This window comes from Ranitomeya imitator, chromosome 3 (assembly GCF_032444005.1).
Source record: "Ranitomeya imitator isolate aRanImi1 chromosome 3, aRanImi1.pri, whole genome shotgun sequence".
NCBI lineage: Eukaryota > Metazoa > Chordata > Amphibia > Anura > Dendrobatidae > Ranitomeya > Ranitomeya imitator.
The window spans coordinates 117,585,861-117,600,421 of NC_091284.1; the positions used below are offsets into that span (position 1 = coordinate 117,585,861).

Sequence of the window (14,561 nt, forward strand, 5' to 3'; positions counted from 1 at the left end):
TGGAAGGTGGAAACCACCTTCGGAAGAAAGGAAGGTGGGGGCCGGAAGACCACCTTGTCCTGGTGAATGACCAAAAACGGAGGACGGCAAGACAGGGCCGCCAACTCGGAAACGCGGCGAATAGACGTGATGGCCACAAGAAAGGTCACCTTCCAAGAAAGAACAGATAGAGGAATCTCCCTAAGAGGCTCAAAGAGAGAAACCCTCAGAACGTCCAGTACCAGGTTTAAGTCCCATGCGTTCACAGGGGCCCTGTACGGCGGGACAGCGTGGGCTACTCCTTGAAGGAAGGTCTTAACCTGTGGCCGAGAAGCTAAGGTCTTCTGAAAGAGGATGGAAAGCGCAGAGACCTGGCCCTTCAGGGAGCTAAGAGCCAGGCCCGAATCCAGTCCTGCCTGAAGGAAGGCCAAAAGAGAAGGCAGAGAAAAGGACATGGATGGAACGCGGTTGGACTCGCACCAACGGAAGTAAGCCTTCCAGGTACGGTAGTAGATCCTGGAAGATGAAGGCTTCCGAGCCTGAATCATGGTGTGAATTACCCGGTCCGAAAGGCCGGACGCTCTTAGAACCGCGGTCTCAACAGCCACGCCGTTAAACTGAGCGACCGAGAATTCGGGTGGCAGATCGGACCCTGAGACAACAGATCGGGCCTGTCTGGAAGGCGCCAGGGAGCGTCCGCGAGAAGGTTGACGAGCTCCGCGAACCAAGCTCTCCTGGGCCAATCCGGGGCGATCAAGATGACTGGCACCCCTTCCGCTTTGATCTTCTTCAACAGTTTGGGGAGTAAAGGAAGGGGTGGGAACAGGTAGGGCAGCCCGAACTGTGACCAAGGAATGGCCAGAGCGTCGACGCCCACTGCGAGAGGATCGCGAGACCTGGAGACGAACTGCGGAACCTTCCTGTTCATTCGGGACGCCGTGAGATCCACGTCCGGAGTCCCCCATCGAAGACAAATCTGATGGAAGACCTCCGGATGCAAGGACCATTCCCCTGCCGCGAGGCCTTCGCGGCTGAGGAAGTCGGCGGCCCAGTTGTCCACGTCGGGGATATGCACCGCGGATATCACCGGAACCGTTGCCTCTGCCCAAAGGAGAATCTTGGATACCTCGGCAAGGGCCAAGGAGCTCCGGGTCCCCCCCTGATGGTTGACATATGCCACAGCCGTGGCATTGTCCGTCTGGATCCGGACTGGCAGGCCCCTGAGAATCCTTTCCCAGTGGCGGAGGGTTCCTAACGTTTTATCGCTTCTGTAGGGGATGCTTAAGACTAAATCATATGCATTTAGCATCGACATTTATCTATGTATGAGAGGTCACTCTTCATCGGGCAGGTGGCTCATTTTTGTGATCTATGAATGAATCTGAAAGATTTGACATTGATTGACCCGCCACACAGGAGAACTGTAGCTACCAGCACAAAGTAGCTTCATATCTGAGCGGGATCAATTTGGTACTCCATATGTATCTTGCATGCTCGTCATTGGCCTACTGCATGTGCTCATTTTTGTTTTTATACTCACGGTGTTGGGGTTTAGGATTCCCTATGTATAGGTGTGTTATCTGTCTAGCCTATTAGGGGTACCTTTAGCACATTATCATTGTGTGGGTAGAGGGACCCATTGGTAATACTAGGGCTATCTAGGGATCCTAGGGTAAGCTGTCGCTGATAGGCAGTAATCAGTATAGATACGTTCTAGGGACTTTCTTTTCCCCATACACTAGTTTTTCACGGTGTTTTTTTGTTTTGTTTTGTCTGGTGCAGCCACAGGTTGGTGGCCTTTTAAATATTTAAATAAAATTTCTTGGGGTTTTATATGATTTAGCCAGTGGCGGAGGGACAGAAAGATGGCCCGAATGTCGAGGACATTGATTGGCAGAGTTGACTCCTGCGACGACCAACGGCCCTGAACCGTCAGGTGACGGAAAACCGTACCCCAGCCGAGCAGGCTGGCATCCGTTGTCACCACCTGCCAGTGAACTGGAAGGAAGGACCTGCCCTGGGAGATGAGAGGTGACGTCAGCCACCAGTTGAGAGACCGCTTGACCCGAGAAGAGAGTCTGATCGGCCGATCCAGGGAGAAGACAGACCTGTCCCACTGAGACAGAATGGCTTGCTGAAGGGGTCGTGAATGGAATTGGGCGAAGGGAATCGCTTCCAAGGTAGCTACCATCCTCCCCAGAACCTTCATGGCCGATCGGAGGGAGGGAGGGAGGCCGAGGACCCTGGAGCAAGCGTATGTCCCGACAAAGAGTGGATCTCTTGTCCTTGGGAAGGAAGACTCTGGTCTGACGAGTGTCGAATAGCATGCCCAGAAAGATGATGCGCTGAGAAGGAATAAGGCAGGACTTCTTCCGGTTGACCAGCCACCCGAAACGGGCTAAGGTGTCGAGAACAATGGACAGGCTTTCGTGAGCCTGAGAAAAGGACGGTGCCTTGATGAGGATGTCGTCGAGGTATGGAAAAAGGACCAGGCCTCTGACTCTCAATATGGCCATCAGCGCTGCCATGATCTTCGTGAACACCCTTGGAGCGGTTGCGAGACCGAACGGCAGGGCGACGAATTGAAAGTGTTCCTGTTGCACTGCGAAGCGCAGGAAACGGTGATGTCCGGGAAATATCGGGACATGGAGGTAGGCGTCCTGAAGTGTCTCAGGCGAACTCTCTTGTTCAGCAATTTGAGGTCCAGAATGGGGCGAACCTTGCCGTCTTTTTTCGGTACCACGAAAAGGTTCGAGTAGAAACCCGTGAACCGTTCTTTCTCTGGGACGGGAACGATTACCCCGGATTTGAGCAGAGAAGCGATGGCTGCGAAGAAGCCCGGAACTAGAGCGGGATCTCTTGGAGGACGGGATTGGAAGAAACGATCCCTGGGTCGGGAGGCGAACTCTATCTTTTATCCCGAGGATACAACTTCCCTGACCCATGCGTCCTCTACTGCGGAAATCCAGACGTCCCTGAAAAGGAGAAGACGGCCGCCCAACCTGGGAGTTGGGCTGTAGTGTTGCCGAGAGTCATGCCGAGGTGGATCTTCCAGTCCTGGGCCTGGAGGATCTACCCTGGGAATAGCGAGGACGCCAGGACGGAGTGGGCCTAAAGGACACCGCCTTCTTCTCCTGACGTGCCTGTGGCCTCTGTTGCTGCTGGGAAAAGGAGTTTGACGCAGCGAAGCGACGAAAGGGCCGAAAAGAGCGAAACTGCCGTCTAGGAAGAGGGCGACGAGGCTTAGCCTGGGGGAGAGGAGAACTTGTACCCCCGGTGGCGTCCTTAATGATTTGACCCAGCTGGGAACCAAAGAGACGAGAGCCCTGGAAGGGCAGACTAGTGAGGGACTTTTTAGAAGATAAGTCCGCCTGCCAGGCCTTGAGCCAAACGGTGCGGCGGATGGCAACGGCATTGTTGGAAGCCTGAGCCGCACAAGACGCGACATCCAGGGAGGCAGAGACCAGGTATTCACCGGCGTGGAAATCTGGTTGGCAAGCTCCGCTAGTTGCACGGGAGGCGCCCCGTCCAGGATACCTCGACGGAGCTCTTTGGCCCATTTGGAGATGGATTTAGAAACCCAAGTGGAAGCAAAAGCTGGGCATATAGCCGCTGCAAAAGCTGACTTCGCAAAGGATTCTATAGCCCTATCGTTAGAGTCCTTCAGAGATGCTCCACCGGACAGAGGAAGCACCGTGTTGGTGGACAGCCTGGACACAGGTGGATCCACCGAGGGAGAGACCGTCCAATTGGCGGTAAGTTCTGGAGAAAAGGGATATAGCACACCCAGGCGTTTTCCCCTCTGAAAACGCCTAGTGGGGTTCTCTCTCTCTCTGGACATGATTTCCTCGAATTCAGGAGGAGGAGCAAAAAACTTGGAAGGTGGTTTGGCCCGTCTAAACGAAACTGCCTGATCTGCGGGTTCCGTAGAGGGATCTTTTATGCCACAGGATTGGTTTACTGCCCCAATGAGATTCTGCACCATCTCCCTCATGGTGGCGATTTGGTTAGAATCCAGCTCCGAAATATCCTCCGAGGGCGCATCAGAGAATGCCTCGCCTGACTCAGGGGAGGAGGGTCGAGGGGACGCCGACCGCAGGGGAGGGCCGTGTGGCGAGATGGAGCACGAAGAGGACTCAGACCGACGTTCCTGTCTGGACCTTTTGTGGCTTATCAAGGAGGGCTCGGGCGGCGGTTCCTGCGACCCGCTAGCCACGGCAGGGGTCTGCAGGGGTAACCGATCCAGCGCGGACACCAGGGTTTGAGACACCCATGTTAAATCGGCCACCGATTGTGACAGAGAGGCAGCCCAGCCTGGGATGGGGGGGGGGATCACTCTCGGGCGGAACAGCCGGGGAATCCTGGGCGGTGGGAACAATCGGGTTGCTGCAGGACTGACACAGCGGGGAGGACTGACCTGAGGGAAGTTTGCTGTTACAGGACGAACATGCAAAGTACGTGACTAAGGCAGTAGATGAAGAAGAAGTAGGGGGGCGAGAGCGGCCCCCTTTAGAGGTAGACATTTTGAAAGGACCCTGAAGATGCCAGTGGGTTAGGGGACAGTGGGGCAGAGGGGGGTGTCAGTCTGCAGTGCAGCTACTCACGGACCCGGTCCTGGAAGATGTCCCACTTGTCGGTGGAGAACTTCTGCCCTGAGGTGCTGAATTCTGCGCAGGACGTGCTGTGCCCACGGAAGACGCAGTGGCAAAGGTGCGGGGCGCGCTGCGTGAGCTGCTGCTGCTGCGAAGGGTGCGCACATAGACGAGTGTCCCAGGATGGAGGGGGGCGGAGCCAGACGCAGAGGCGCCGGTGGGCAGGGCCCAGAGAGTCGGGTGGGAAAAAAGTCCGCCCGCAGAACCGGAAGTGGAGGAGCTGAAAACCGGAAGTAGGCCCCGGCCGAAGCCGGGACCTAAATTAGGAGTCGGCGGCCGGGGAAAAGATCCGCGGGGCCAGAATAGAGCGCCGGAAAGGATGGAAAACTGGCGACAGCCTCCCACAGGCTGCGCCGCTGAAGGGTGCCGCAGAGAGAGACCTCCTGCGGCGCCAGAGCAGAGCGCCGCAGGGAGAAGCGGCGCGACAGGCAGCAGGGCTGCTGCGCTGTGAATGGAGCCCCAGAACAGGCCGCAGTGCCGAGAAATGCGCCGCGGAGGAGCAGAGCACGGCAGCCATAAGGGCAAAAGGTGACTGACCCAGCGGGAATAAGGAGTGCGGCGCAGCAGCCTGTAAGGGCCCCGCGCCGGAAAGAAGCAGAGGGCCGCCGTATGGTAAATGGGGGAAGAAAGGTCCTGACCCATGCGTCTGCGAAATCCAGACGTCCCCGCATACGAATGTCGCAGCGCAACACGAAAATCCCAGCCGCGCCACTGCATGGACGCAGGTGATGACCAGTAAAAGAGGGTCGTCGCCTGGGAGCCCCTAACAAGACCCCCCTCCCTATAAAAGATCTGGGATGGGATGGGGGAAATAGTCACCTAAAACATCCCACGCCGATACTAACCTGAAAGGAAGGGTATGAGACGTCCATGGAGCTGGTGATGGACGTCCTCGTCTCCACAACTGACAGGCTCTGGTGGGCGAGTGGGTGGGGGACGGAGCCAGGACCGGACTTCTGAGCACGCTTGTGTGCTAGGATCTTGGTCCTGGAGAGGGATCTATGAGGATACGGGGTGGCAGTGCACACCGTACTCATAGTCCGCATTGTGGGACTACAGGTGTGACTGTTCACCCTGTATCCCTCCGGAAACCTGAAAAGAAACGACGCACATTGAGGTAGATAAGGGTCTAATGAAAGACCCGTGTCCACCTCCTACTGACACTAAGCGAAACTGAAGAGTATAATGCCAGTCGGTGGGGTGTACACTGCAGAGGAGGAGCTAACTTTTTTATTTGCATAGTGTCAGCCTCCTAGTGGCAGCAGCATACACCCATGGTTCCTGTGTCCCCCAATGAGAGGCGATAAAGAAATGCCTTTTAGAATTGTTCTGCACCCTATGCTAATTGGTGCCGTCCGGTCTGACTGGCGTTCCTGGACTGCGCGCATCCTCGGTCCCCACAATCGCTGTCTCTCCTGCCTCCACTGACATGGCGGACGTCATAGTCACAGCCTATTGCGCCTACGCAGCTCCTGTTACCGCTGCAGGCGCAAGCGTTGAACAGATTCTGTGGATGACGTAGGACACGTCAATCAAAGCAGTAGAGACATCGATTGCCCATTAGATATTTATACAAGGTATTTTCTTAGACATGTGGGGCAGCTGGGCTCTTATGAGCAGGTTGTGGCTATAGTTTAAGGGAAAACCTAGTGACAAGTTCTCTTTAACAGTGAAGGTGTAACCAACCCTACGTGGCGACGGTATTTTACAGCAGAGTGGTGAGACACTATGGAGTAAAATATAGATTATATGGCTGAAGAGCGAAAAGAAAGATGCGGTATCAATAAATTATAAATGGAACGTCCCCTACCTTTTGCTTGTTGTCTTCACATTTTACATGGAGAACAAAGAGGTTGTCACTCAGACTGCTGACGGAGATTCCTGAAATACAAATGTATGGATATGAGTGTCTTCTCTTCCGACCATTGTCATAAAGCAGCTGCATGTCCGTGGGGATAGAATTAGCGCTCCACAGTAACGCTGCAGGAACATTTACCACGTGGGGTTTACGTGGCGGCATCTGAAGCCTGTATAAGGTAAGACGAGAAGAAATATAGTGCGTGCCATTATAGGTCTGGGTGATAACATAAGGAAGAGCCCGGCACAAGCAAAGAATATAGATGAACGGCCAAATGAGGTAAAGGATAGGGCGACACCACTGTAAAGGATCAACTACAGTAACAAAAAGAAGAAAGCAATACAGAGACAAGTGCATACCTATAAGTGCAAAAAGAATAGAAGCTTAAACAATTAAAACAATTATATCAATTATCATGATCTAATATACATATAAAAATGTATAATGTACATATACAGGATAATAGGAACCATTAGATCCCTCAGAAATATGTTAATGAATAAATACAATCTGGTGTGAATCCATATAACAGCCTCACAGTATAATGTAAGCAGTCATAAAACCAGACAATGGTACAAATCCAACAGACCTGATCACAAGTAGGTTATATGATAAAGAATCATAAAGGAATGCATGGAGAGTGCGAAAGATCACAGCTAAATATGAAGAAAAGTAAATATAGACATAAATATAGGGCACCACAAAGTGCTAATAACTAGGTCTATCATAAGGCCCAAACATAGCATGTGTGCGGGGGCTGTTGATGTATATAAATGAGGGGTAAAATGGACAAAGTCTGGTATAAGAAGGTAAATAATGGGGGTAAGCCTGTTGTGGGATCCAGAACCAGGAGTGCCAGCTGAAGGAGTTAATGGGGAGAGACTCTGCACGTATCACTGCAAGGAAGAGCATGTTCCTCAGGGGAAAGAGGAGGATGAGGAGAAAAGCTGGTCAATAAATCACAAATCAATCACAAAATTCGACACCGGTGTTTGCTGGCGGCACAATGGTGAAAACAATCACAAACTCATTTTCATCAATTGAATAAAAATGTAAAATAAATGGTACGTGCACACAAAGATGTTTTTTTTTAAAGAAGATTTTAGGACAGAAACAGAGTGGACACGGGAAATTCTCCAAATCTCAAAACTACTCAAAAACTGGGTTTCTGCTCCAAAAAGAAAATCCTGTTTGTCAGTCAAACAGGAGGAAGCAGCGCTCGGTGTGGAATAGAGCTGGAGTGACAGAGGCTTCAGATTTACAAATAGATCTTTAAATTCCAATACACAAAGACAGTGACAAAAATTACTTAAAAAAAAAAAAAAATGTTTCTAAATAAGACAATTCTTCCTAGACACAAAAGAAACAAAAAACCGTGTGTGCACTCTTATTTGGCAGCCTGATGGCTCATCATTTTCAACCAACAGCAGAGAGTTTATATAGCCTCCTCATTTCTACAGCTTCTTTCCACAAACAAATTCATTCTGGGAGCAGACCGCTTCCTAGACTTTCTGTAAGTAATCCAACTGAAGAATGCCAGATTGGATCCTGAATTATTTGCAATGCCGGTTTTACACATTCGTCATTCTGAGTACGGACTGCGATGTCTGGATACTACCGTACATACTACAATTGTAAATATCGGTCGTGTGAAACCGGCCTTAAAGAGTAACAAATTATCATAAATTCTAACCAATAAATTCACTCAAAATTAGTCTTGGAGCCAAAATCTTAGTCACTAATTGAACACAAACTGTGGTGCGTGGGAACAGCGACAGCCTCACAATGGCGGAAAACCAACAATAAGACAGAACAGTCTGTCTCATAAAAGCCCCTTACCTTTGAGGAAGCCAAAAATGAACTGTTTCGTGATTAGAAACAATAACCAACTGGCTCATTATGATCCAGTCTCATCAGAGGCGAGATAATTAATACAGGAGAATATATTGCTCCAGATTTAGAGATGAGACATTCACGCAAAAAGGACAAATTACTGTTCCTCATAATATGTCAACTAATGATCCAAGCCTCCCAGACAGAGGTGGGCCAATTCCAATTAATAAAGTACAATTAACTAGATGACTAATTAGCAGCTGAGGAATAACAAAAGCGTGATTTATAACATACATTATGCAACCAAAATGTTCACTGTCTGAGAAAATATGGACCAGCAGCAGCAGCGGTGGCTCTGACCACCAGCAGCAGCAGCAGCAGCAGCGGTGGCTCTGACCACCAGCAGCAGCAGCAGCAGCGGTGGCTCTGACCAGCAGCAGCAGCGGTGGCTCTGACCAGCAGCAGCAGCAGCAGCAGCGGTGGCTCTGACCAGCAGCAGCAGCAGCGGTGGCTCTGACCAGCAGCAGCAGCAGCAGCGGTGGCTCTGACCAGCAGCAGCAGCAGCAGCGGTGGCTCTGACCAGCAGCAGCGGTGGCTCTGACCAGCAGCAGCAGTGGCTCTGACCAGCAGCAGCAGCAGTGGTGGCTCTGACCAGCAGCAGCAGCAGCGGTGGCTCTGACCAGCAGCAGCAGCAGCGGTGGCTCTGACCAGCAGCAGCAGCAGCAGCGGTGGCTCTGACCAGCAGCAGCAGCAGCGGTGGCTCTGACCAGCAGCAGCAGCAGCGGTGGCTCTGACCAGCAGCAGCAGCAGCGGTGGCTCTGACCAGCAGCAGCAGCAGCGGTGGCTCTGACCACCAGCAGCAGCAGCAGCGGTGGCTCTGACCACCAGCAGCAGCAGCAGCGGTGGCTCTGACCAGCAGCAGCAGCAGCAGCGGTGGCTCTGACGATGGACCACGTACAGATGTGCTGCGATTTCCATGTGTGTAACGCAGGTCTATAGGAATCCACGTCCAGAAGCAACAAAATATGAACACATATTAGCGGGGTTGACCTCTTTCACCAATCTTCTGCCTGCAGGTTTAGTTATGTGTGAAAAAAAATATAAAATTGAACTTTCCTTGCCCTCCCCGAGTCCCGATCTGTCTCTGCTGTCTCGGACTCTGTCGTTTTTATTCTGAAATAACATCGCATTGACAGGACTGCAGTCAATCACTAAATTCACCAACTTGTGCAGTCTACATTGGCAGGACTGATGAGCGCAGAGATTGGCTGCAGTGCTGTTAACATTACATCAGTGCTGCAGGCAAACGACAGACACCAAGGTAACGTTGAAGGTACAGCAGACCCGGGGTGGGTAAGTAAAGTACAGATTATTAATCAGAAAATTGGAGAAAGGGACAACCTTTTACTTAAAAACAAAAATGCTGTAGATTTACAAATGTACAACTTTCTCTTATCTGACAGATTTCACTTATGACATAAAAAGTAAAATATACAGAAAAACAGGATTTTTGGTTGCTTACCGTAAAATCTGTTTCTCGGAGCCTTCATTGGGGGACACAGGAACCATGGGTGTATGCTGCTGCCACTAGGAGGCTGACACTATGCAAATAAAAAAGTTAGCTCCTCCTCTGCAGTGTACACCCTACCGACAGGAAGTAGGATATTCAGTTAGTGAGAAAGCAGTAGGAGAAGCAACGTGTAAAAGCGAAAGAATAATAATATAATAATAATAAACTTTATCTACATAGCGCCAACAAATTCCACGGCGCTCCATAGATTAACAGTTTCAAACTCTCAAAGAGTGTTCAAAGAACTCAAAAGTATACAGTAAACAGAGCTGTTCAACTTGGGAGGGTGCTGTGTCCCCCAATGAAGGCTCCGAGAAACAGATTTTACGGTAAGCAACCAAAAATCCTGTTTTCTCTATCGCCTTTCATTGGGGGACACAGGAACCATGGGACGTCCCAAAGCAGTCCCTGGGGTGGGAAAAACATACTTCCATCAGGTCCAAGGACTCACCACTGCCGCCTGCAGGATCCTTCTGCCCAGGCTGGAGTCTGCCGTAGTTCGGCGAAAACATGTGGATGGAAGACCAGGTTGCCGCTTTGCAAAGCTGTCGGCGAAAGCCCTGTGACGTACCGCACTGGAAGCGCCGACTGCCCGGGTAGAGTGAGCCTTTATCTCAGGAGGGGGCACTCTGTTCTTGACCCGGTAAGCTCCCAAAATTGCCGTTCTAATCGAGCGAGCAATAGTCGCCTTGGAAGCCGGCAGGCCTCTACGCACGCCATCAAGGATGGCGAACAGAGAATCCATCTTTCGGAAAGCGGCCGTGCTAGCCAGGGAGAAACTCACTGCCCTGACGAGGTCCAGCCTGTTCCACTATCGCTCCAGAGGATGATTCGGAGCTGGACAAAGGAAGGTAGAACGATGTCCTCGTTGAGGTGGAACGATGAAAACCACCTCGTGAAATGAAGGAAGGCGGAGGCCTGGGACCACCTTGTCCTTGTGGAAAATCAAGAAAGGAGGTCGGCAAGAAATGGCCGCCAACTCAAAAACGCGGCGGATCGAAGCGATGGACCTGAGAAAAGCCACCTTCCGAGATAGAACTGACAGGGAAAAACTCCCTGAGAGGCTCAAAGGGGAAACCCCTAAGAACAACCAACACAACCTTTAAATACCATGAATCCACAGAGGCCCTGTAAGGAGGGACAGCGTGGGCTACTCCTTGAAGGAAGGTCTTAACCTGTGGCTGAGAAGATAATGTCTTCTTAAAGGGAAGAAGAGCGCAGGAACCTGGCCCTTTAGGGAGAGAGAGTGAAGCCCGAATCCAGTCCTGCCTGAAGGAAAACCAAATGGAAGGCAGGGAAAAGGACATAGGTGAAAAGCGGTTGGGCTCGCATGAACGAAAGTCTTCCGGGTACGATAGTAGAACCTGGAAGACAACGAAGGCTTCCTAGCCTGGATTGTAGTGTGACTCGACCGGGACGAAAGGCCAGACGCTCTTATAACTGTGGAGTCCACAGCCATGCCGTAAACTGAGCGACCGATAATTCGGGTGGCAGATCAGACCCTGGAGGCCAAAGCGTAGACGCCCACGCGGGAGGGTCGCGAGATCTGGAGACGAACCAAAGGAACCTTCCTGTTCCTTCGGGACGCAGAGAGGGCCACGTCCGGAGTCCCCCATCGAAGACAAATCTGATGGAAGACCTCCTGATGCAAGGACCATAACCCTGCCGCGAGACCCTCGCAGCTGCAGAAGTCGGCGGCCCAATTGTCCGTGCCGGGGATATGCACCGTGGATATCACCAGAACCATTGCCTCTGCCCAGAGGAGGATCTTGGATACCTCGGCCAAGGAGCTCCGAGTCCCCCCTTTATGACTGACATATGCCACCTCCATGGCATTGTAGACCCCTGAGAATCCTTCCCTAGTGACGAGGGAAGAGAAAGATGGCCCGAAGCTCGAGGATGTTGATCTGCGGAAGAGACTCCTGCGCCGACCAACGACCCCAAGCAGTCAGATGGCGAAACACAGCGCCCCAGCCAAGCAGGCTGGCGTCCGTCGTCACCACTTGCCAAAGAACTGGAAGGAAGGACATGCCCTGGGAGATGAGAGGTGACGTCAGCCACCAGCTGAGGGACCCTTGACTCGGGAAGAGAGTCGGATAGGACGATCCAGGGACAAGACAGCACTGTCCCACTGTGACAGAATGGCCTGCTAAAGAGGTTGAGAGTGAAATTGGGCAAAGGGGATTGCTTCGAACGTCACTACCATCCTGCCCAGAAACTTCATGGGCGATCAGAAGAAGGGAAGCCGAGGACCCTAAAGCAAGGGTACATCCCGACGAAGGATGGATCTCTTGTCCTCGGGAAGGAAGACTTTGGTCTGACGAGTGTCGAAGAGCATGCCCCGAAAAACGAGGCGCTGGGAAGCAACAAGACAGGATTTCTTCATGTTGACAAGCCACCCGAAGCGGACTAGGGTGTAGAGGACGATGGACAGGCTCTGGTGAGCCTGAGAAAAAGGGGGACGGAGCCTAGAAGAGGATGTCGCCGAGGTACAGAAAAAAATAATAAGCCTCTGACCATCAAGATGGCTATCAGCGCCGCCATGGTCTTCGTGCAAACCCTGGAAGCGGTTGCGAGAACGAACGGCAGGGTGAAGAACTGAAAATGGTCCTGGAGCACCACAAAGCACAGGAATCTGTGATGTCCCGGGAAAATCGAGACATGAAGGTAGGCGTCCTGAATTTCTATGGAACACAAAAGTTCTCGAACCTCCATGGAAGCAATTACTGAACGATGGGAATCCATCCTTAAGAGTCTCAGACAAACTCTCCAGTTCAGCAATTTGAGATCCAGAATGGGACGAAACTTGCCCTTTTTTTTTTTTTTTTTTTTTTTTTTTTTTTTTCTTATTCTTTTCTTCTTTCAGTACCACAAAAGATTGGAATAGCAACCAGTGAACCGTTCTTTTTCTGGGACGGGAACTATTACTCCGGCTTTGAGGAGAGAAGCGGTGGCTGCGAAGAAGACCCGGAACTAGAACGGGGACTCTTGGGGTCGGGATCCGAAGAAACGATCCCTGAGTTGTGAAACGAACTCTATTTTGTATCCCGAGGATACAACTTCCCTGACCCATGCGTCCTCTGCTGAGGGGATCCAGACATCCCTGAAGAAGGGAAAACCGCCCATCCTGGGAAGTGGGCTGGCGTCTTGCTGTGAGTCATGCCGAGGTGGATCCTCCAGTCCTAGCCCTGGAGGATCTACCCTGGGAGTAGCGGGAGCGCCAGGAAGGCGTGTGGTCTAAAGAAAACAGTCTTCTACTCTTGACGTGCCTGTGGCATCTGTTGCTGCGGGGAAAGGGAGTTTGACGCCACGAAGCGACGTAAAGGCCGAAAGGACCGAAATTGCCATCTAGGAGGGGGGCGACGAGGTGTAGACTTGTGCCTCCTGGTAGCGTCCTAATGATTTGGCCCAACTTAGAACCAAAGCGACGTGAACACTGAAAAAGGCAGGCTGGTAAGGGACTTTTTGAAGACAAATCCGCCTGTCAGGCCTTGAGCCAAACGGACTGACGGATGGCAACGGCATTGCTGGACACCTGAGCCGCAAAAGACGCGGCATCCAGGGAAGCGGAGACCAAGTATTCACCCGCATGAGAAAACTGGTTGGCAAGCTCCGCCAGCTGTCCAGGAGGGCCCCGTCCAGAATGCTCCGACGGAGTTGTGTGACCTTTGGATATGGATAATGAAACCCAAGTATAAGCAATGGCCGGGCAAAAATAGACGCAGCCGATTCGAAAGCTGAGCTCGCAAAGGATTCTATGACTCTATAGTTAGAATCTTTCAGAGATGCTCCGCCAGATAGCGGGAGGACCGTGTTGGAGGACAGAGTCCAATAAGCGGTGAGCTCCAGAGAAAAGGGATATAAAAAACGCCAAGGCGCTTTCCTCTCTGAAAGCGGCTGGTCGGATTCTCTTTTTCTCTCGTCAGGGCCTTCTTGAATTCAGGGTGAGAAGCGAAGACCTTGGAAGGTGGCTTCGACCGTCTAAACGAAACCGCCTGATCCGCGCGTTCCGTAGAGGGATCTTTGATGCCACGGGTCTGGTTGATTGCTCCAATGAGGCTCTGAACCATATCCCTGTTAGCGATTTGGTCAGAATGCAGCTCCAAAACGTCCCTCTGAAGGTGCGTCCGAAAACGCCTCGCCTGACTCGGGAGAGGATCGGGAAGAAGCTGACCGCTGAAATGGGCCGTGAGGCGAGATGGAACGGGAAGAGGAGTCGCAATGGCGCTCCGGTCTGGACCTCTTTAAGGCCTATCCTGGTAGGCTCAGACGGGGCTACTTGTGACCCGCTGGCTACTGCGGAGGTCTGCCAGGACAATCTATCCAGAACGGACACCGGGGTCTGGGATACCCTGGTGAGATCCGCCACAGATTGAGACAGAGCGGAAGCCCACACTGGGATAGGGTCCTCACTCTCTCGGGGCAGAGGGGGGGGGGAGCCCAGAACGATGTGGGATCGCTGCAGTCCTGACAGGTGGGAGAGGACTGACCTAAGGGGAAACTGCCCTTACAGGAGAGCACAAAAGGTGCCTGACTAAAGCAGAGGAAGGATATTGGTCTGCAGTGCAGAGCTACTCACGGAAGATGTCCTGTGGATAGCTTCGGCTGTAGGAGGAGGTCGGCAGGGAAGGCAGGTCCTGTAAGAAATCACCGCTGGGTCCACACGCCG

The 14,561-nt window shown here is 52.1% G+C and overlaps 1 protein-coding gene across 5 annotated transcripts in view; it reads right to left on the reverse strand.

Annotated features, from left to right (window-relative positions):
* MYO1C (myosin IC) overlaps window positions 1-14,561 on the reverse strand; it is a 203,604-nt gene that overhangs the window by 12,347 nt on the left and 176,696 nt on the right. For all 5 annotated transcript variants that reach the window (XM_069761329.1, XM_069761333.1, XM_069761330.1 and 2 more), the window contains exon 29: window positions 6,442-6,512. In XM_069761329.1, the coding sequence (XP_069617430.1) occupies window positions 6,442-6,512 (71 nt within the window). The remainder of the gene's footprint in view (window positions 1-6,441; window positions 6,513-14,561) is intronic.